This window comes from Myotis daubentonii, chromosome 7 (assembly GCF_963259705.1).
Source record: "Myotis daubentonii chromosome 7, mMyoDau2.1, whole genome shotgun sequence".
NCBI lineage: Eukaryota > Metazoa > Chordata > Mammalia > Chiroptera > Vespertilionidae > Myotis > Myotis daubentonii.
The window spans coordinates 64,569,819-64,594,079 of NC_081846.1; the positions used below are offsets into that span (position 1 = coordinate 64,569,819).

Consider the following 24,261-nt stretch of genomic DNA (forward strand, 5'->3'; position numbering starts at 1 on the left):
CTATGTTTTCAAAATCAGATTTTCTAAAAGCACAGTCTACCTGAGGTGCTGTGCCCATTGAACACAGAGTTATTCAGAAAGGTTAGTGATAACAACTATCCTCATTGAAGTACATATGTCACTTTAGAGCATGAACTGTGTCACTGATCCAGAACCTAAGAGAAAAACCTTTAACTTTGGGAAATGTTTACATTTTCCTGGAAATCTCAAAATACAGGGTGTGAAGAATAATCAGAAATCACAAACAAGCTAGAGTTTTTCAAGGTCCCTTTCAATGTCTACCATTTTACTGTGAAAATTACAATAAATTCATTGTATAGATGAAAATGACATCTATGCTATTTAAACATTTGTTTCCTGTTGCAGAAGAAACCATCAAGGGAAAATGCTTTCTATTGTGTCATCATCAACATAATTCACTCTAAGAAGAGAACAAGATTTAGAAATTGTTAGTGGGGTGATACACACACAACACACACACAATCTTTTTATATTTCCTGATTTAACAAAGAAATGTTCTGGGAAAACTGCAGACCTGATTGAAAAGTCTCGTAATCTTTCTTTCTTGGATCTTCTGTAGCACTTACTGTCTATAACAGTGATGGCGAACCTTTTGAGCTCGGCGTGTCAGAATTTTGAAACACCCTAACTTAACTCTGGTGCCGTGTCACATATAGAAATTTTTTTGATATTTGCAGCCCTAGTAAAACAAAGATTTATATTTTTGATATTTATTTTATATATTTAAATGCCATTTAACAAAGAAAAATCAACCAAAAAAATGAGTTCGCATGTCACCTCTGACACGCGTGTAATAGGTTCACCATCACTGGTCTATAAGAATCATGTGGCACAAGGAAATGGTCTTGTATCTTTTCATGCACGCATTTCTTGTCCTTCAACTAGAACGTGAGCTTCTGGCAGAAAGATCCCTATGGCGCTAAATGCAATGCCTGGTACATAACATGGGTGCCCGAATCATTGATTGGCGTGTGCATTTGCACAGAAGAGCCTGGAGAGATACACTTAAAACCTTTATTCCTTGATTTACAAAATGTACAATATTTACAAAATTTAAGCATTTATCCCATATTGACATGAATGCTGTGGGGAGTCTAAAAATAAATAAGTGGCACATATGTTTATATACACATCATGACTCTTTGCACTTCAAGCCATCATCAGTGTTGGGATTTAACGGAAGGTTTAATGGGGTAGGAAAGTCAGATGGATGATCAGTCCTGGGCCTTCCGCATAAACGGCCCTTCTGTGGCTCCTTGAGGCTGAGGATGGCAAGCAAATCATTTTATTGTGAGAGACTAAAACACCAGCCATTCTGACAGGCATACAGAGCACACACAGCCACATCTGCTTGGAGTTTGCAGTGACCCCGTGGGTGGCAGATGATGTCATTGCGGACCTGGGCCTGTGCACCAGCCAGGGGGCTTTGGAGTGCTCGTTTTCTCATTAAGAACCAACTTTTGGACTTTGTCTCCTATTGAAATCTCATGCAGTACTTGGAAGGTGTCAGTGGAGAGTGACCATGCACAAAATGTATATGTAGATATGTACAACATCCAATTTTCATTGTCTCAGAGCATCTTTATATGTAGGATCAACCTGTCTCCTCTTTTAGCAAGAGGAATGAATGCAGAAACCATCCCTTCACCCCCACAAAGAAAAAACATCTGGGAACACATGCAAATGGAACCCTGCAGAGGCAGGACTGGACAAACTATGCATGGTAAGATGGCCAATTCCCATGAAGTCAGGCCTGCAAGTTTTGCTAAGGGTGGTAATTCCACCCTCCCTTCCTCTTCAATCCCTCCTCATCCCATCTGTCCTAAATCAGAAGGAAAAGGCTTCATGTTATTGAGCTTCTTAGAATCATAGTACCTTCATCTCTAAAGTGTAAGTACTAGTAATTTTCCTTACATGGTTCTTGTAGGAATTATATGATCTAATTTATGTAAAGTGCTTAGCATAGTGCCTGGCACGTAAGAGGTGCTTAATAAATGTCTTGCTCCCTCTCCCTCTAACCCTCCACCCCAATTATAAGCAACTTATTGATAAACCTGCCAAACTCTGATTTAAGGCCATTTGATGCAATTTAGATTATTGTGTATCAGAGTTAACCACTGTCAGTTCATATTGGTCCCTGAGGAGGTCTCATTTTATGAGCCAGAGACATTTTCCTGTGCAGAGCAGATGGACCCTGACAACTTTATCTGCAATGGCTCCACCGAATTTCATGCAAATACGCCCCACAACCCTGCAGAGAAATGCATACCAGCGATGGTCACCACCTGAATACTTTGGAACCACAACACTGAGGAAACCAGGAACAAACACAAAACCTCAAAGCCAACACGTTACTCTTGGTCACAACATAAGTAGCTTTTTTCAACACTGGTGCAAGTATTATAGATAATGTTCAACACATATATTACAAGCTCTACCACTGTTGAAAAATAGGTATTCTGATTTGATCATTCTGTTCAGAATAAAGAATCTTTTACAATATACTTGTTTCTAGTTATGCCATACAAAAATAAATATTGTATAAATGATTTACAAGGAAGAAGAAAAAATTGTAACTTGGGGTGCCAAAAATATAGGAAGGATGGTGAAGTTTTTACTGTCTACCTCAAAAGCAATCAGCTAAAAGAAATAAACACTTCCCACTAGGTCTCCTTACTAGTCTCACTGCCATCCCACTGGTTCACATACTTCTCATCCTAGGACATGATGTCTTCTTTCCCTATGAATCTCCAGACAAGTCAATGTAGAACCATCCCCCGAAAGTCACTGGGGATTTGATAGGAGGAAGAACGGGGAGAGCTCTTGGGAAGCATGACTTGCTGATGGAGGAAGATCTGGCTGAGCCACTGGATCCTCACAGTGAACGAGGACCAACCTCCAGACATTCTCCCTCCTTTCATTTTAAAGTCCTCTCTCTGCCTAAATTAGCTGTGTCTGAATAGAACCCCGTGCCCGGAGAGAATACCCCATCCTGCTGTGGGACACCCATCATTCCAGGAAGAACCAGGCTCGCGTGGAGCATAACAAGGTGCTAAGTCAAGCCAATCTCCCCAATGACACGAAGGGATAAATGCCCACTTTACGGATGCAAATTCCATTAAATTAGGAAAAATCCTTTTCTAGCCCTCCTCCCCATAGAGCAAACTTTTATGATTGCCTTTTTATCTCCCCACACAGAGCAGAGGGAATATGATCCCCGCCATTGGGAGAAGAATGTTGGAAACATAAATTGGACAAATTGTTCACTTCTTTTCTAGGGACTCAGTAGGAATCTCCGAGGAAACAGCCCATTCATTTTGCAATTAAAATTTTAAAATGTTAGATCTGTAAGTGAACTCATGGTTATACTTAAACCAATAGTCCTTTAACTTTCTCCTGAAAAATGCACAACTACTCATGTTGTCTAACATCTCAGAGGGGCCCAGGATCTCCTGTGGCTCATGCATGTCTTCCAAATTAAGAGCCAGAACTCAATAAATGCAGAACTATTTCTTGGGGTGAAAACAAAGGTCTGTGGTATAGAACTCAGTCTATTTTAGGGGCAGGCTGGCTTTGATAAGGTCTTGGACTGAAGCAATGCTTGTTCCTCACGGGAAGTGGAGATGCTTGACTAGGAAGACATCCTTGAGTGCTGTGGTTTCACGTGTGTACTGTTGCCAGGCCAATGACTCATGCATGACTGCGGGCCGTCGAGATCCCCTCGGATTGCCACCACACATCGCGCCTTTGAGCTGCTATAAGGTGAGTCCCAGCCACACCCACAAGCAGGACACTATCACTGACACACAGTGTGGCTGCCCATTTGTCTGGTTTATGGGTGACGTTGTAGCAAATGTGGCATCAGTTTCATTTCGGGGGAGCGGCAAGTTACAGATATTTCCTTCACAACAGGAAGTGCAGACCTGGAAAGAAGAAGAAGAAGGGTGATGAGAAGCTGGCAGGTCTTGGAAGGAGGCAGGGATTCTTGAAGGGACTGTTTCCTTCACGATGAGACTCAGATGGGAATGACCTGCTCTACAAAGGAGACACCAGCCTGCATCGCAGGGGCTGCGATGACATGTCATCTGGAAGGTGTGGTCAAAATGAAGGGCCCCAGCGATGCTTCAAGGGACGTGGGTTCTGCTTTTGACATCGCACCCTGTGGTTATTCCAGGTTTACACGTTTCCTAGATCCTGGCTATTCCTCTCTGAAGTGGGGATTATAAATGGTACTTATCCTGCCTTTCCCAAAGGGGCTCCTCTGACCACTTGCGGAAACTGATGAGGGCAACTTCCGCTTTCCAAGTTTTCACAGGGAAAGTGAAGGGGCAACAACCCAGATAATTTTGACTTAAATATTTACTTTCATTGGAATTGTCTGTATCATTCTCTCCATTCTGGTTGGTGAGTTAAGGTTTGAAGGGTTTTCATTTATGCCATTAATGCTTCATACAGCTTTCCTTGTGGCTCATGAGACAGAAGTAAACCCAAAGAATTATCGACAGGCCATAGCTATGCTAAGTACACACCAGAAGCTTCAGCATCAACTGGGAGCTCATTAGAGATGCAGAACCTCAAGCTAGCCCTGGACTTAGCAAACGACAATCTGCATTTTAACAAGATTTGCAAGTGGTCCGCCTCCACAGTAATGCCTGAAGACTCTGTGATGGGTAATAGTCTGTCACTTCCTGCAGAGACTTCAGTCTGCTCACCCCTGATAGGGGCTGGGAAGACATTTTTAAAGTCGAGGAGAGAAACGGGTCAGAAGTGAGTTGGGATTCTGTCTCTATTGATCACTAGCTGTGTGGCCTGAGCACATGATGTCACTTCTCTGATCTATAACTTCCTCCTCGGTGAAGTACCCACAATGATGCCTGAGAACCAGGTCCAGCCTGCTGGAGGGTCAAGTGAAACCCTGGGATTTACCTTCACATTGCAAACCAGGAGCTAGTAGGCAGATTATACTTTAAAATTTAATTCTTAGTGTTTAAGAAGTCTTAAGAGAAAGAAGTCCCCACGAACAGTACCATTGCCAGCTATCAGAGCGGGCACTGCTCCCAACCCCCAGGAAGGCAGCCTGAGGTGAAAAAAATCAAGGCCACGGCCTGACATACAAGCTCATATGGGCAGCCAGCTCTGAACCACCAGCCAGGGCGTCAGGGGCATTCTCCATCCCAACCGCGAGCCAGGTGGCCTTCCTCTGATTCCTTATATTCTCTTTCAAGACTGCCCTCAAAGTTGGTTTGAAACTATGTGCTTCGGCACAGGCACCAGATGGAGTTTCAGGGGAGCAACCCCACAAGGAAAAGGTGCTCTCACTCCCTACTGAAATGACTCAGGAGCCAACGCATACCTTCCCCAAATCAGCATCCTACAAGCGGCATGGCCCCACTTCACAGAGAGCTATCAGAGCTCAGCTGCCTTGGCCACCCACAGCTGATGAGTCGTTGCTGAACCTGCAGTGCTTTGCCATGAGGACATAATTGGTCCCTTGCTCCTTTTCCTCTGGCAGTTTTATTACTTTCTTCTGAGTGGAGAAAGGGCTTGTGATAATTTTCAATACCCTCTTGGTGTGGTGTTTACATCATTTATCCTACACCCTGGCATAAATCTTTATTCTTTTAGAGAAAACAGGAAAGGAAGCATCTTCTGATGCTATAAGGACAGTCAAAGGCCAGGCTCCATGGGAAGGGAGACTTTGCTCGTGAGCACTGGCGGACATCGAAGAGGAGAAGGGCTGACTATGCTGTACCGGCACGTGCTTTGTTGCCAGACCTTGTGGCCTTCATGCTCGGAGTCTCTGCAGCCGGTGGACAAGCACTCTTCCAGCGGGACGCAGCGTTTGGTGACAGAGACGCTGTTTCCCGTGACTTCCATCGTGTGCTGAGTGTAGCAGTATCTGGTCTCTGTTGACAACAAAAACGATGTTTTAATTGACATAGAAAATGTTAGCCCAACCTGCCCGAGAGGGAAACAACAGGAGTGTCAGCCCTATAAGTGCTAAAAGGATCTAACAGCACATGGGATGTGCACTGTGTTGGGTGCATGTCCAATCCCAGAGATGTCCTTGGAGATCCACTGAGCCCTGCTCGGAGGAGGAGGTCTCTGCCCATCGCAATCCCCATGAGCCAAGACTTAAACTAGTGGCATCATTCCATGCCTTTCAACAAATTGTACCCTGGATTGATATTTAGTTTTAGGGAAGGAGAGGTTTGGAGGGATGATTGAGGATGTGAGAGTCATAGCAATTTTCAGGGAGATGAAGGGGTAAAAACGTTCAAAGAACATGGGGTTAGAGGACAAGAAGTTAGTTAGGTAAAAAGTCTTCAAGGAGAGAAAAGACTATAGCAGAGGCTGGTGTGTGTGTGTGTGTGTGTGTGTGTGTGTAAGAGCTCTTCCCTAGTAAGGGCAGAAAGATGAAAAATAGATTCATTGTATCTAGAGCAATGACTTTATCCAAAAGAAAGAAGGTCTTGCCTAAGAGCACTGCTGGGTCTTAGAATTCATCGCAGAAGACAACTGACCCACCAATGAAGGTGCTCCAAAATTGTCTCTCCCCAGCAGATCTCGTGTCTGTCCAGGATGGCAGGCAAGAAAGACTGCGGTGTGAGTTTCTACAGGTCTGTTTAGTTCCTAAACACCCAAGAACTTGAGATTTCTCCCAAAATTCCAGGGAGAACTTTTTTTTTTAGTTTTTAATTTAAAGTCCAAAGAAAAATGGCTTTGCCAGTGTAATTCTTTAAGTCCTCCAGGCGATGCTCAGCTTTCTAAGCCTGGGATTTAGCTGAATGTTCCCGTTCCATTTTCAGATTGAAAAAGAAAATGAATAATTCTCAAGAAATGTCACTGAGCTGTTTTTCATCCATATCTTGGACCTAACTTTGCATACTTTAACCATTTTAGATATTTAGTGGCTAATATGGAATTACGACCTTCTATGATGTTATTTATTAGGCAATAAAAATCCCCCCCACCAGATTCTGTCATAAACTTGGCAGCCTTTAACCAAAGAACTCGTGTCCACAGAAGAAAGCTGAATAATTTTAGACTCTGAGAATGAGCTCACACAGACAACACTGTCACAGCCTGGGAGTCATGAATTCAGGGGGTTGAATAATTGTCCTTGATGCCTGCACCTGCCAGGAATGTGAGTGGCCTCCGATGAATCTTGCTAAGGGCAGCGATTTCTGCAATGGCTACACTCTTGGTCCGTCTCAGTGTCCATGGGCTGAGACTGTGTCCAGGCCCTCCCCCAAGTGCTGTCCCCATACTGCACCCTGACCAGGATGTTGTCAGCTGGCATCAGGTCACCAGGCAGACCCTACCTTGCTCAGGCTCCTAGAGGGTGGGGTGAGTAAGGTCACCTTATGACCTCATAAGAAAACGTGAAAGCCCATATTTTTAAATTGAAGTGACTGTTTTCCTGATGAAGAGGAGGTGGCAGCTGTCCCCTGATTTTTTTTTTAAGCCTCTGACAGGTTTTAACATATGGAGGCCTGTGACCTGAGAGATTTACCAGCTCTTCCAAAAAGGACTGGTTTACCTCCCTGGTATCAGACTTGGTCATTTATGGCCTCCATAGGTAAACCTTTCCTACCCTCACCCCAACTTCAGATGTTCAAGAAAGCCATAAAAAAGGAATGTTCAAGAAAGCCTCCTCTTCACGCAGACAGCCAGCAGCAGCTGCCGGAGGTTTTGCTCCAAATGCAAATCTGAGCAGATAAGATCATCCCCTTATGGAATAAGTAAATCATCAAATGGTCTCAGTTCTGGAAACTACATTTGTCCCCCAAACAGTGAATTATCTTGTTTTAACTAAACATGAGAATAACAACTGGTGAACCTGATATAACTACCTTTTGTTCATACGATTACATCCACAACAAATTCTATTTTAATTTCTTAATTAGAATCTTATTCCACTGAATGAAATTAGAAACGACTGATGAAGCTTTCTCCCCCTCCTCCTCCTCCTCCTCCTCCTCCTCCTTCTTCTTCTTCTTTTCTTCTTTTTTTCCAGGAAAATATGCAGATGCCCAGTACCTACTAAGCCAATTCCTGACATTCTGGGATGAGCAGTGAGGAAGGTGGATAAGAAATTTTTCTTACACTTCACCAAGTCTGATCCATGACACAAAGATATGTTGAGGACACCCCATTACTTCCAGCAGTACAGACTTCAGATCTGAGGCATCAATCCCTTAAAAATATCCATTCCACTTCTTATCTCACAAAACCCCTAGGTGAGCTATAAAATGTTAACGTGGAAAAGGTTCCATGGTTAAATAAATTTGGGAAATGCTCAAATAGAGCCGAACAGGTTTCTTTCATGCACAACTTATGAGAGCCTTGAATTTGTACTTGATCTTCTAGGAGGATGGGGGCAGGACAGGCAGAATTTCTCAACCAGAACCAGGAGGACCACATGGGGCTTATCTCTAGACTGTAGAGTTGATGAAAACCGAGTTTCAGCCACAGAGCATTGCTCTCCATGCATTTTGAATAATCCTTGGGTTAGTAATGAGGTTATATGAGAATCAAGCCTGCTGATAACTTCACACTAAAAGGATTTCAAAGGCTTTTATCTAAAAGATAAAAGATGGATTTGAATTTCTACCAAGTTAGTTTGGGCCTCTAAAAAATCTCATATTCTACACTGCATGGTATTCCCAGAGGTTGTGAAACAAAAGTCTTTTACTGTGAGATTCAAGCAAAATCAGAACAGAGTAAGAAGCTTAATCAACTACTGGAAGGCACAAAATATAATTTTCACGAAATTCACACATATAGACATGCACGCATTTCCTAACCTAGCTCAGAAACTTAAAAAAGGTTCAAAGTGAAAATGTAAATGCCCACTTACTCATCAACATGCAGTTTCCAATAACAGAAACTGTATCTAAAAAAAATAGATAAAATGATTTAAATTAAAAGGAGATATTAAAAATGACCAACTCTATGGTAAAAGGCCTTTTCACCGCTGTTGCTCCGTTAGTTATGGTTTCTTTACAAACATAAATAATTATGAAAGTGATGCTAGAGAACAATTCACCAGGTCCAAGAAAGTTCATGGGAGGAAAATAACTTGAATCGTAATATTACCAATTATATTGAAGAAGAAAGGCTGACAGCCCCTGCAGCACACTCCCTCCCGCTGGATTCTTCTTGTGCACGCAGCCCTTCACAACCCTCAGTGCGCCATCCAGGCCCCTCTGCGCAAGTTGGTTCACCCAAGTGTCGATTCAAGGCTCTTCACCCCTGTCTGATTCTGCAGGATTTTTGTGCGGTCCCAGATTCTGCTGTGTGTAACTTCCTCTGTGGTTCCCCACCCTGGACTTCAGAGCTTTTTCTTCTAGATTTTCTCCTGCATCTCCGTTCTCTTCATTTCTATCTTCTCTAACCTGAGTGTTGATATTCTCCCAAGTTCAGTTCTGGGTGTTTCTGTCACTCAAGTAACCTCATCCAACCTCTCAAGACCTATCTTCAGTCTGATTCTCTCTCCTGGGCTGTAGAACCAAGTTTCTAACTAGTTCCTGGAAATCACCAGCAGCAACGTGCACCTCACACCGCCCAAACCAATCACATCACTGCGCTCCCTCTTGGCTCTATTTATCTTCCTGCATTTCTACTTCAGGAAGGGACATCCTGAGAAATGGCACCTCTCTCTTGGACTAGAAACTTCAGAATCAGCTCAGACCTCTCTTGCCAAACTGGGTGTCTCCAAGTTCTCTGAAATGTCTCCATTATCCATCTAATCTTGTGTGTTCCATTTCCCCAGTTACAGGGCCTCTTTCATTTCCTGTCTTCTTTGGCTCCAATCTCTTTCTTTGCTAATGCAGGTGCCGGACAGCCAACCTCCAGATAGACTACTGAAACGAAGGTCAGATCATGCCACTCACTGCCTGGGAAAGCGTGAGCAACACTTAAAATTACAAGGGACTCTAAGTGTCAAGGAGCCCACGGCTCACCGCTGGGTTTATTTGTCCTACTCCCTTGCATACTCTCTGTCCTTGAAGCTCTGTCTCAGGAGTATAGGAGTAACTGTGCTTCCCTGCTGGAGGCATCCATTACGTGTATAACTCAGAGCTGAAACGCAGCACTTACTGTAACTCAAGAACTGCAGTAACTCTTTGATCTAGGCCCCAGACCACCTCATCATTGCTCGCTAGATACTTTGAGACACCATGACACAACTTTTGATTATTCTTCACAACAAAAAATGTTTTCCTTTCTTCTGCTCCTAGAAACCTGATATTCTTTGAGGCTCAAACCAAATGACATGTATTCTGTGAAACCAGCCTTGATTCCTACCCGCCCCCCCCCCGCCCCCGCAACCACAGGTTCACCACAGCCCTTCCTTAGCTTCCTTATTTGGTATGTCTGGCTTTCCTTCTAGATCAGTGATGGCGAACCTATGACACGCGTGTCAGAGGTGACACGCGAACTCATTTTTTGGTTGATTTTTTCTTTGTTAAATGGCATTTAAATATATAAAATAAATATCAAAAATATAAGTCTTTGTTTTACTATGGTTGCAAATATCAAAAAAATTTCTATATGTGACATGGCACCAGAGTTAAGTTAGGGTTTTTCAAAATGCTGACACGCCGAGCTCGAAAGGCTCGCCATCACTGTTCTAGATCAAGGTTTCTCAACATTGACACACTGGTATATATATATTGCTGGTTAATTTTGTTTGTTGTTTTAACTTTAGGTTTTGAGATAATTGTAAATTGCATGTAAATCGCATGTATTTGTTAGAAATAATACAGAGTGATCCCATGTGCCTGTTATTCAGTTTCCCCTGCATGGTAACACATTGCAACACTACAGTATAATGTCCTGCTCAGAACATTGACATTGATGCAGGAAAGATACAGAATGTTCTATCTCCACAAGGATCCCTCATGTTGAATTTTTATGTTCACATCCTCTACCTTCTGTGCTCACCCCCTCCTGAACCCTTGGCAGCAACTAGTCTGTGCTTCTTCTATAATGTCATCATTTCAAGGATGTTATATAAATGGAATCAAACAGTGTGTGAACTTTTGGGACTAGGGATTTTCACTCAGCCTAATTCACTTGAAAATTATCCATGCTGTTAATTAACAGTATGTTAATTTTTATTGTGAGTAGTATTCCATGCTATGGATGTACCAAAATTGGTTTAAACATTCACCAACTGAAAGGCTATCTAGGTTGTGGATATCCTATCTAATAAAGGGGTAATATGCAAATTGACCATCACTCCAACACACAAGATGGCCGCCCCCATGTAGACACAAGATGGCCACCACAAGATGGCCAGCAGGGGAGGGCAGTTGTGGGAAATCAGGCCAGCAGGGGAGGGCACTTGGGAGGGACCAGGTCTGCAGGGAAGGGCAGTTGGGAGGGACCAGGCCTGCAGGGGAGGGCAGTTGGAGGCAATCGGGCTGTCAGGGGAGCATTTAGGCATTGATCAGGCTAGCAGGGGAGTGGTTAGGGGGTGATCAGATTGGCAGGCAGAAGCAGTTAGGGGCAATCAGGCAGGTGAGTAGTTGGGAGCCAGCAGTCCTGGATTGTGAGAGGAATGTTCAACTGCCCATTTAGGCCTGATTCCAATATCGATCAGGCCTAAATGGGCAGTCGGACACCCCTTGAGGGGTCCCAGATTGGAGAGTGTAGGCTAGGCTGAGGGACACGCCCCCCCCTGCCCCCCCCCCCCGCACGAATTTCATGCACCGGGCCTCTAGTTATTAATAAAGCTGCTATCAACATTTGTGTAGAGGTTTTAATGTGAACATAAGTTTTCAATTCTCTGGGATAAATTGGAGAAATGGAATTACTGGTTATATGGCAGTTGCATGTGTAGCCGTTTAAGAAAATGCCATACTGTTCTTGAGAGTGACTTGATTTTCTAAAGAGAAATATCAACAACTCCTCAAAAGTCAGGCGATGTGTGATAAGAAATAGTTTTATTTCTTCATTTTCAATCTGTATGCTTTTTATGTCATTTTCTGGTCTTATTGCATTGGGTAGAACTTTCAACAACAGTTGGAGAAACTGGACTTTACAGTGGTCAGTAATTAAAATAAAAATTATAAGACAAAGGCATCAAATGGATGCTTCCCATCTGAGACAACTGTGTTAGCAGAAAATACCTGATGTAAATGCTATGAATTGGAGTAAGTTTGATGCTCTCAGATTCTAAGAAAAAAAAAATCTTAAGTTGATAGTAGAACATTTGGTTTAAAAATTTCTTGAAAAATTCTAATTAAAGAATAAATCTGAAAATTACAGTGCCAGCTTAGATGGATTAATTTGTCCCTTCTTAACAACAAAAACAGAGTAAAATTAAAATAGCTGAATAAAATTAAAATAACACCCAAAATCTGCATGAAAGCATAGGAGCAGACCAAGGCAGATAGGATTTGAAGAGTAAGGCACCAGCAAAATGAAGAACACACTGAGTTGGGCCTGACACTCTATACCTGTTCTCCCCTTGAGGTGCCTGCACGGGAACAGAGGCTGAGTGGCCAAGCAGAAAATTCTGCAAAGGGGCAGAAAAGCTGAGCAGAGCTTTTGTCAGTCTCAGGGGAATTGGGGGCACATGCAGGAATCCAGAGCTAGCAGGGCAGCCAGAAGAAAAAGGAAATGCAGAGAAGCGAGGCTGACAGTCGCAGTTTAGAATTCCAGGTTGGCAGCTATTTACTTTCAGCACTTTTAAAATGTCATTTCATTAACTTCTAGCTTCTACTGTTTCTGTCAATACTGAATGTTGGCAAGGCTGTGCAGCAACTGGCACCTGCAGGCACTGCTGGGAGAGCATAAATTAGTGAAGCCGCCCTGGCAAACTGTTAGGCAGGAACGAGTATAGCCACAGCACACACGCTACATACCCAGGAACCCCACTTCCTGGGATAGGCCCAGCAGAAATGACGCAGGTGCATACCAAAAGGCATGGGCAAGAATGCTCATCATATTCAAAACTGGAAACACTCCAAATGTCCATCAACAGTAGGATGGATGAAGTTTGGTATATACATAGAGTGATCTACATCTGTGAGAAAGAATGACTTTGCTGCTCATGAGACAGGAATGCATTTCACATATATAATGTGGGAAAGAACAGAGTATGTTCTGTATGATTCCATTCACACAAAGCTCAAGGATAGTAGTCGCAATTGTGTTACCTTTCGGAGGTGTGGTTTAATGACCCAGGGACTCCAATGGCCTTCTGGGGTTCAACTGCTTAACGTGGGTGGCAAACACAGCATGTTCATTTTGCTCTGCACTTGTGATCTATTCACTTTCTGGTATGTATGTTAAACTTTAATCAAAATTTTAACTTTATAAAAAGTGGGAAGTCTGAGACTTCCATTTACTGATATGACAAGAGAGATAATCTGAACAGCATTCATTACATAGCAGTATAACCAATAGCTTCTGTAAATGTACAAATGAACGCTCCAGAAAGTAAGAGAAATCCCAGGGACCAATGCTGATTTCTCTACCTGGGATGAGATGGGGGTGTTACTATATACACTATAAAAGATGCAAGGCCCCGGGTCCTCCTGGGGTTTGGAGCTGAAATAGAGACCCTGAGGAATGGTAGAAACCTTGAAGGGCTACATTCTGAGTGTTCCAGAGACAAATTCTACCCCTGGGTAAAGTTAAACAAAAAGGCTGTTTGTCTCAGCCCGGGCTCTGTCTGAAAAAGTCAACAACAAAGGCTCTTTCCTAAAAACATGTAACCATGGGCCTGTCTTCAGTGGAGCTGGGATCATATTTATATTCCTGCTTATTCCAGATAATGGATATTGAAAGACTCATTAAGGGACATGCCCACGTTTTTCTTCACTTTCACAAAAAAAAACACATAACAACAACAACAACAACAACAAAAAACACACAACAATGAGCAGCATAGAAGCTGGAAGCAAAAGGATACGTGTCCCTCCATCTCAAGGTTTCTCTTGGTCTGATTTTATATCAGCAATAACTCCAAATGAAGAATTTGCCTTGGAGGGAGACATCTGCACTTCATAATTAAAAAGGAACTTGAAATCCTAGTGCCTTAGGTAGCCTACACAGAACTAGCCTTTTAAAAAATTGTGATGGTTTTTACTTGACATTTAATTCCAGAGACTCTTAAACACTTATATGGTCCCTTTCTCTCAAGGAGCTTTTCATCTTACCTGGTACAGCACAGAAGAAAGTCAAGGCAAGAGAACACGTGGACCTGAGAGCATGACATTCAACGCCTGTTTTTCCTTTACCAGTTTTTTCAACTGGTCCCTCCTAGGATATGATTTCAAGATCCTTTCCCATGCCAGTTCACAAAGTCAAGGAAACTGCACAGCTTTATAATGAGCAGTTGATGAAATTGAGGTTATTGCAAAGGAAGTGCTCAGGGGCCAAAGACTCAACAGAAGGCTAGCGAAGTGAGGGAATGTGATTGGTTATGAAGGGCGTCTCAAGTTCTCATGTCTAGGGAGGGAGTGTGGTACCAGGAATCTGTAAGTGCCAGAGGCAATAACGAAGTGACGGAGGAAGAAGTACTTATATAACACATATTTGGAGAGTTAGGAGTGACAGGGAGCCTGAGTTGGCTGGAGGGGGCTGGCTGATGCCACCACTGCCTGTCACAGTGATTCTAGTCAGGGCAAGGCTTTCTTGATGTTTATTTGACCAAATGATGCTTCACAACCCGTCTGCTGAATCAGTAAGCAAGCTTTACCTCAGCTGCTAAAACACAATCTGTCCTACACACATTCACATGGCTGAGTTGAGCTTTCCAGTGTTCTTGAAACTCAGGTGTTCCCCCTAAGCAATTTGGGACGTGGGCTTATCCCATAGAGATAAGATTAAATGCTAACATAATTTTTTTTTCACTTTCAACAAGTTATTTTCACATCATGTAATAATTAAAACCTAGTTAGACAAGCCATAACATAAACAAACAACAGGAATGCTGCAAAAAGCTGGTATGCTTTTTCCATGCCAGCTACTGAGCTGCCCTTTCTAAGCCTGTTGGTAGTCCTGTAGCTGCTTCAAACAAACTCATAATTAACAGGAAAAAAACAACACAAATCTAGGGTTAATCCATAATTTCTAGTAATTAGACACATTTTATATTTTAATCTAATAATAGCAATGGCATTTTCATTGGTAGAAAAATTTGGAATAAACCTAGAGGAAAGGATAAATGGCTTATGGCAGTGGGGCTGGTTAAGAAGTAAGCTGGTGCTCTGGTCAGTTTAGCTCAGTGAATAGAGCATCAGCCTGTGGACCGAAGGGTCCTGGGTTTGAATGTAGTCAAGGGGACATACTTTGGTTGCAGGCTCCTCCCCGGCCTGGACTTTGGTGCATGTGGGAGGCAATCAATCGATGTGTTTCTCTCACATCGATGTTTCTCTCTGTCTTTCTCTCTCTCTTCCACTCTCTCTAAAAATTAATGGAAAAATATCATTGGATGAGGATTAAAAAAAAAAAAGTAAGCTGGGTGTGGCTTTAATACCCATTCCTTACCTAATGTTTAAGGTCCCAGAAAAATAACCTGGCTCCCCTACTTGTTCCTACTATTGTCTGATATAAACTAGTTGCTATACCAAGCTAAGTTCTCTCCCTGTCCACCATGCTCACTTGGGGCATCAGGTCTCCATGCTTTTGCTCTGAGCGACTTCCCAGAAGACATGTCCTCTTCCACCTTCTCCCTCCACTGCCCATCTTCCGAGCCCATGACATTCTCACCCGCCACCTCAGCCCCCAAAGAGCAAATCTTCCCTTTAACTCCCCAGCATTTAATGCCATGTTTCATTTGGCACTGGCCTTTGTCCTGCTATTTGTGACATTTGAGATGTTCAGATCTTATCTCCCCAGCTAAACTGCATGCTCCTTGAAAGAAGAAACCCCATTCCTATCTTTCGCTGCATAATCCCCCAAGCGCCTGTGTCCTGTGTCATGAACCTCAAGGTGGCACTTTCCATTTACCCCTATAAATTAATAGACAAAAAGATAAAAGTAGGGGAAAAAAGGGGAGGGAGAAGAAATTGTGCCAATGATATTTTGGGTATCTGTATTTTGGAAGGATAGATTTTGTCCTCAAAAGAAAATATAAAGAGGGATCTTTGTCTTTTCCTGTGGGGAATTTGAGCAGATTGCCACCAGTCACCTGTTTTTCTCTTCGTGACAGAGATATATTTGTACACCATCAGCCTTGGGCTGGGTCTCTCTGAAATATGACCCAAAGCCTGAGCAAGCTGCAGTCCACAGTCCCTCCTTTTCTTCTCCTCATCTCTGCTAAGGCGATAACGAGAGAAGCACTGTCCCATGTCCTGTACAGCAGTACTGAGCACTGGCAACTGTGGCCAAAGCTAATCTGCCAGCTTTTTCCCAACAGGAACCAACCCAAAAATTATTGGCTACGCAAACAAACCATCCTGTTTGAGTCCAGAGTCACTGGTGGTTCTCAAATGTTACTACATCCGAGAATCACAGGGGAGCTTCTAAAACTCCTGATGCTCAGGCACACTCTATACCATTTAAACGTGCATCTCTGGGAATGACCTGGGCATCGGTATTTTTAAAAATTTACCCCGTGATTGGAATGTGTTGCCCAGTTTGAGAAGCAGTGGTCCCGTCTGCAGTGAGCGAGAGGCTGCAGAAGGCAGTGCGGCAGGACTCATCTGTGATCACCCGGATGGCTGGACAGCTGGCTTGTGATTAAGCCAGTCTTTAGTGTCGCCATGTTTTCCTCTTCCCTGTGGTCTTTCCTATCAGCATCTCTAGTGCAAAGTAAACAAGAGGCATCTAGAGATGGCAACACTACATCACACTTTTTACTAGTGGGGGGAGGAGCTCCCAGTGGTTCTTGCTCCTGACTGTCCACTAGAATTCCCGGGGATATTTAAATACTCTGTGCCGGGATGCCGGCTCAGTGTGTGCAGACTGTGGTTCTTAATGTGTGGTCTGGAGCCCAGCAGCTTCTGCATCACCTGGTACTCACTCTTTAGAAATGCAAATTCTCAGGCCTCATCCAAGACTTCCTGAGTCAGAAACTTGGAAGGAGGGAGAACAGGGGTAGGGCCAGAAATTTGTTTTATTTTAATTCTTAATGCCTTAAATTTTTTTTTATTGTTTGATTTTAAAGAGAGAGGAAAGAAGGGAGATAGAGACAGAGAGAAAAAGAATGATTTTTTTTTAATGCCTTCATTGGTTTATTCTTGTATGTCCCCTGACGGGATCAAACCTGCAGCCTTGGTATATCAAGCGACATTCTAACCAACGGAGCTCCCGGCCAGTGTTTTAATAAGCCTTCCAGGGAATGATGGTCATGCTGAAGTGTTAGGACCGAAGGGCACAGGTTCCAGTGATTTTGAAAAGACTCACAGGAGTTCCTATTGGGCAGTCTAGGCGGGTACCCATAGGTTAAATAGTCCTGGATTAAGTAGCTGACACTTGTCTCTTAATTGGTGCTTCCAACTTCTGCCAATGCCCAATGCTCCGTGAGAAACAGAGTGCCTTTCACTGGGTGAGCACGAGAACTCTTGTCCTATGTTAAAAATAGCAGATGTGGTGTTGGTGTATTCAGTCATTTTAACAACTAAATTTGATCAGCAGCAAAGCCCACTGAACTAATTGCTCAAACATCTATCAATAAATTGCCCTGTCCTTGTCATCTCCCCTTCAAATGAATACTTTCTTCCAAAAATAAACTAGCCAATTAACATGACTCTGTAGCCAAATATAACCATCTTTTTAATTCAATAGGATAAAAGAAATATGATTATGAAGCATCTACTTCATTTTGAAATGGGCCTTTGAGTCAAAATTTCATGCTTCCATTGGGGATCCATCTCATCCTTCAAAGAGAACTGAACAGTTTAAAAAGCTCAGGGTTTTCATTTATGCAATGATGACATTTAGAAGTCTCGCTTTCATGCAGTCTCAGGATAAAAGCCTCCGGCAAGATATGCAATAAATGGAATCTTTATATGAACATCGATTCATACTTTGCATAAAGGAACTTACTATGCAATGACTAATGCTTCAAAGAGTGGATTAGAGGCTGGTTGTTCTCTTCATGTCCTGCATGTGACTGGGCCTGGGGTGAGCATCACTCACCTTCCCTGGAGCTTCAACGACGCTTCGTGAGAAAAGAGGCAACCCCATGGATCAGTTTATGATTCTGAGAGTTTTTGATGATAAGTTATGGGTGTAGCATAAGCAGTTGAAATAGCCTTACACAAGAGAAGCGAATGAGATTATGAGCATGCTTCCTTCTATAGATGTATCAAGATAAACAGGCCTGTTCACTCCTGGTCAGCTCTTGGGACCCCAATATGTCTACTGAGAGCTTACCTCGAGGACAGTAGATGTCTGGAGCCCACCGGTTGCACTCATAATTGTCCGCTGCCTTTTCACAGGTGAAACACTTAAATCCACCAGGATATGGTGTGGCTACAAAAAGGATCAAGAGAGAAGAGTAATGCTTTAGACTAAGCACAGAATCCTGCATTGTGAAGTTAGACATTTTCACTTTTTTTAATTTAAATTTTATTTTTTAAATTTATTTTATTTTATTTTATATTTTCCATCTCAAAACATCTTGACAGTTTCTTTAAAAAGTCAACATGCAAGTAACATATGACTCAGCACTCTTGGTCCTATTTCTCTAAGAAATGGAGACACATCCTCACAAAAGTCTGTACACAAATATTCACAGCAACCTTATTTGTAATAGACAAAACCTGGATTCAGTCCAGGTGCCCTTCAATGGACGAAGGTTAAACTGTGGTACCTCCATGCTATAGAACACCAGTCAGCTATAAAAATAAACCATTAATACAGTCACCAACTGGGATGAATTTCCAGGGAATTATGCTGAGTGAAAACAGTCAATCCCCATAAGCATTATATATTATATGTAACATTTACTATACGTAATATTTTAAAATGAGGAAATTTTAGAAATGGAGGAAAGATTAGTGGTTACGAGGGTAGGGACAGGTTTAGAGGGAGCTTGGTGAGGCCAAGAGGAATCATGTGCTATTGAAACTATTTAGTGTCTTGACTTAGTTGTAAATACACAAACCTACACATGTGATAAAATTATGCAGAATTCAACACACACACACACACACACACACACACACACACACACACACAGACAATGTACACAAATAAAACTGGGGAGTCTGAATAAGACCAGTAGATAGGTGTATCAATATCAATAACCTGGCTGTGATATTAGTCTATAGTTTTTCAAAATGTTCCTATTGGGGGAAACTGAGTAAAGTATACCTGCAATCTTTCTATATTATTTCTTACAACTGCTTAATCTACAATTATCTCAATAAATTTTTCAATTACAAAAGGCACTTTGAATTTCCAACGACTTACTTTTATGTGCCAACTTATGTAGACAGGTCAACAAGTACATATAAATATTAGGTTCAATCATAAAAACTTTCCTGATGTTTGACCATTTTGTTCCTGAAAAGGTGGCAATTTCTTTAGTTCCTTCTAATATTTCTATCTGCTCAGACCCAACATGGTTAAGAATCCCTGGGGATGGTAAGAAAGGCGTCTCCAATGCTAAAATAGTTGCTGCCTATGCAGAGGTGACCCTCCTGGGGTGGGGGGCTCTCAGGCCCAGGTCCAACGTCCATGGGGCAGCACTGGAGGCCCCTGGGGATGCAGATGCACTCTAGGCTCCTTAGCTCCATCCTGAAGCCCCTCTTCTCCATCCCCTCCTCTCCTCACCCCTGAGTTGCTTGTTCTGTCCTCCAGTTACTTGTATTCTCCATCTTGTATTTATGCTGGGGTGGGGGGAGGTGTCCCATGAGAGTCATGCCTCGTTAGCATTTAAGGATGAGGATGCACAAGGAATATCAGGCCAGGTTATCTCAGTCCGATCTGCTGAGGTGCTTTTATTTGCTGCTCAGTTCTAATCATTTGCTTACTTTGCCTTTCTGCTTAGAGCTTTGCCTTTCATAAACAGAACTTGTGAATGTGTGTGTGTGTTTAATTTGTAGAATTACCTGGCCTCTTTGAAAGCTGCAAACACTCAAACACTTCATCTGCAGAAGCCAACTGTTCTCTCTTGCAGATGCCTGAGCCTGCATATCCCACTGGCGGAAATAATCATCTCAGGGTAAATTGCTTTACCCACATGGAACCAATTACGTATGTTATCAAAAATAAATGAAGGAGGAGGCAGCCGCTTAAGGCCAGAATTATGGGCCAGATATAACTTTGATTTTCACCTTGCCTAGAACAGCTGCCCATCCTTGCACTTGCTTACTACAGTTCACAGAGCTGCCTCTGAAAATAGAAAGATCAAAAGTAATAAACTGTCTTTTTAAAAAGGCAGGTACCTGGACCTGTTTATGGGCCCATGTGATAGTTCTATGTTCCTCCAAGTAGTTGATGACTCAAATTCATCAACAGAACAATAGTTTGCACATGGATCGTCTTAGAAAACGAGGATGGAAAGCCACTTAGACATAGCCATCCAACCACTTCATTCCCAAGGAGGAAATTTCACTGGGAGGAGACATCCTCTCCCTAGGTATAATTATAGTAAAAAAGAAGTAAACTATTTTGTAAAACTACACACAAGTAAGTTTTATATCTGCACATCCCACTACCTAGACAGGGGGGTTACATTTAAGTTGAAAGAGTCTAGTTTAGCGAAATACATGCCTGAAGAATTTAAAACAAACAGGTTCTCATATTCCAAAGCCATTCAAATATTCTCATAGACATTTTAATTGGCTTATTTTTATAAGTTATGAGAAAAAACATGCAAAATAGTTTAGTAAATCATCCTGATTCCATTAAAAAACAGTCACTAGCATCTTCAAAATATTTAATATATAAATATGTTTAAAAGAAAGAAGTTTAGGCTGGCTGGTATAGTTCAGTGGTTGAACATTCATCTATGAACCAGGACGTTACAGTTTAATTACATGTCCTGATTGTAGGCTCAATCCCCAGCAGGGGGTGTGGTGGAGGCAGGCAATCAGTGATTCTCTGCTATCATTGATAGTTCTCTCCCTCTCTCCCTCTCTGAAATAAATGAAAACATATTTTAAAAAAGTAAAAGTTTAAAGCAGTTTTTAAATTTTGAAGTAGGATTAGCAGAGTAGGAGTTTTGAAAAACCGGTGTAAACTGTCAAAGAACAGCATTTCTCAAAAAATGATCAGATTGGTTAAGGTTCATGACTGAAAAGAGCCATAGCACTGTAGCTGGCATGTTTAACTCGCTAGAGCAGTGGTTCTCAACCTTGGCTGCACATTAGAATCACCTGGGAATCTTTTTAAAATCCTGATTTCTGGGCCTCATCCTCCAGAAATTCTGTTTCTTTGTTACTAATGTTGTGGCCTCACCCCATAACAAAGAAACAGAATTTCCAGAGGATGAGGCCCAGAAATCAGGATTTTAAAAAGATTCCCAGGTGATTCTAATGTGCAGCCAAGGTTGAGAACCACTGCACTAGAGTATCCAATTTTATCTGAATGTTGCTACAGCCAGTAGAACTTTGAGCTGGAATGTTGGGTTAATTTTCCTGGGAACTTTCCCATCAAAGAGATAAGTTAAGAACTCTGAGTGAAGATTGACACTCCAACCATTCCATTCATAAACTTCTTGAGAACCTAGCACTAATAAGCTGTAGTGTTGCCAAATTTGGGATTATTTAATAGACTCTTCAAAATTATCTTTTGCAAGACTAGTGACATGTTTAATTAAATACTGTCATTTCTTATGCAAGTAGTACTGAACTCTGAAATTAAAGTAGATCAAAGTTTAAACAGGAACGCGAACTAAAACACTCAGGTGGCATAATGAAGCTTTGTTTCAAATCACTTTATCTCCAAATGTGTTTATCAGCATGTATCACTGACAATTAACCAAACAATCTCATTTTCAGTAAGTTTTCTTTTTAAATCTACAACTTCATATCTGTGTGCATTGTCAACAACCACATGCTAATATTTGCTTATGGGAACTTGAACTTACATCTCAGCAGACGGTACTGATCAGTGAATAACCAAACCCTTTTCAGTGACATCTCTGCAGACAGACTCAGCTTTAAGTTGATAATTATAGCACAATACCAAGCAATGGTTAAATTCTTCCCTCTGGAAATATTCAGCCAAAAATAGGTCTACAATTGAACAACTATCTCCAGTAACTTGCTAATTGATACTGCATCTGATAAGTTTTTTTTATAAAAGGACTGGAAAGAGATTCCTAAGAGATGTTCTATTTTTTCTTTGTTACTTCAAAGCATTGCAGAGCAAGTAGAGTTTCAAACTGTTGTGGCCCCAGCTGTGAATGAATCTAATTTGGCTCTTGATCACAGAGCTAATAAGCTTAGTACTCTGTAGTTCAGGGCATAAGTCCTTGGTCCCTCAAGAGAAGGTGATTGTAAAGAAAAAAAAGAAACGCCAAAGTGCCCAGTTACTTCCTGTAACATAATCTGTCCATTAACTCCCATGGTCAGCTATAGTTCAACTGACCATAATTCATCTGTAAGGCATCGGGAAAGATTTCCTCTTTGTTTCCACCTCTTGGAACTTTTGCCTGGACAAAGGCCTTCAGTTACCAAAAACGGTGGTGAGAAGAGAATCTTGTTTTAAAATGCATGCTTCTGTGGAATGCAGCCAACCTTTTTTTTTTTTTTTTTTTAATTCTTTCCAAATTAATTCCCATTGTTTTTGGAAACTAGAAGCAAACACAAAATTTTTAGAAATCTAATAAATTGATCTACCTCTCAGACCACTTGCCTACAAATTGTTGTCAGTATCTTAACACCGTAAACAAATTTCTAAAAGAAATATATTTTGTGCTGCCTTTCTAAAAAGTGTCCTTACTCCCTAAGGCTTATGTGGTACAGAATTATGAAAAAAAATTAGTTGGTTCTCTATATTGGCATAAGAAACCCCCTGTAGGGATTCAGTGCTTTGGTCCATAGGAACGACTCAGAATATGCAACCAGTGGAAAAGTGAGAATCTCAGGAAAGATTGCTATTACAAGGAAAGGGAGGGAGGCCAAGAACAGGTTGAAGTCAATTTGGATGTTAAATTCTGCCATCTCCTATTCCATTCTCTTATCACTAACTTTAGTTTTAAAGGATTTATTAGGTTTTGGTACTTTTAATCATCAATTGGGAAGGAATTCATCATTTCTCACATGAAAAATAAAATAAAATACAGATTATGGAAAAGAATGTTACTGAGGACAGCGCCTCAAGTTTGAAAGCCATAAAGTTTATTTTTCTTAAGGCTTAGAAGCTTCAAAGATTAGGGAATCAGAGAGCAAAGGAGATTAGTCACAAAGGCTGAGGATTCCTGGCCCACCCACTTATTAACTCTGAGGGCTGGTTGGGTCCAGCAGAAATGAGTTCATGTTTGCCTGGTGTGGAAAACGTGTGTCTCCAGCATCAGTGCATTTCTGCCTTGTGGGTTCCCAGCTGTATCTAACAGAAATGGACTCTGGCTCACTTACTGACCTCAAGAAAACTGTATGTGCCTCCATCTAGATAGTGAATCGATTATATTAATACTTCCCGATCGAAATAATCCCACACTGTGTTCTATAGAAACCTGCTTATTCATAGAGAGATCGCTCCATCGAAGCATGGTCTAGTGCAGTGGTTCTCAACCTTCCTAATGCTGCGACCCTTTAATACAGTTCCTCATGTTGTGGTGACCCCCAATTTCATTGTTACAAATTGAACATAATTAAAGCATAGTGATTAATCACAAAAACAATATGTAATTAAGTATGTGTTTTCCGATGGTCTGAGGCGATCCCTGGGAAAGGGTTGTTTGAACCCCAAAGGGGTTGTGACCCATAGGTTGAGAACCCCTGATCTAGGGGTGCTATGCAGGGCAGAAGACGACGGCCATTTTAAAAAAGTATTAAAACAAGCAAACAAACACCAAAAATCTCTGACCTAGTGCACTGAAATGGGAAGTTAACTGTGCTTTAACATGGGCAGGGTAAACAGAATTCTAGGCAAGTAGGACCCATGGATGGGAACTTCAATCCAGCAAGAACCTTTACCCTCCAGGACCAGTTGCAGAGACTCCACAACAGAGCTGAGCCCAGACCTGCTGATGACCTGTCTGCATACAAACTAGCTTAGGAACGGCTTCTTCTATCCTCTTATCTTTAAAAAATGTATCAGAAAAAACCTACCAATTATTTCTATATGGTGAGTTCTTTTTAATTAAGCTATGGCTCT

General features: G+C 41.9%; 1 protein-coding gene across 8 annotated transcripts in view; it reads right to left on the bottom strand.

Moving 5' to 3' along the window:
- Window positions 1–1,021: 1,021 nt before the first annotated feature.
- LYPD6 (LY6/PLAUR domain containing 6) overlaps window positions 1,022–24,261 on the bottom strand; it is a 225,192-nt gene continuing 201,952 nt past the window's right edge. For 6 of the 8 annotated variants that reach the window (XM_059704520.1, XM_059704522.1, XM_059704523.1 and 3 more), the window contains 3 exons: window positions 18,364–18,462; window positions 5,797–5,927; window positions 1,022–3,944 (listed from right to left, as the gene is read on the bottom strand). In XM_059704520.1, coding sequence (XP_059560503.1) covers window positions 3,777–3,944; window positions 5,797–5,927; window positions 18,364–18,462 — 398 coding nt within the window. In that variant the 3' untranslated portion in view covers window positions 1,022–3,776. Of the gene's footprint in view, window positions 3,945–5,773; window positions 5,928–18,363; window positions 18,463–24,261 lie in introns of all 8 variants that reach the window. The other 2 variants (XM_059704525.1, XM_059704526.1) reach the window with 2 other exon arrangements.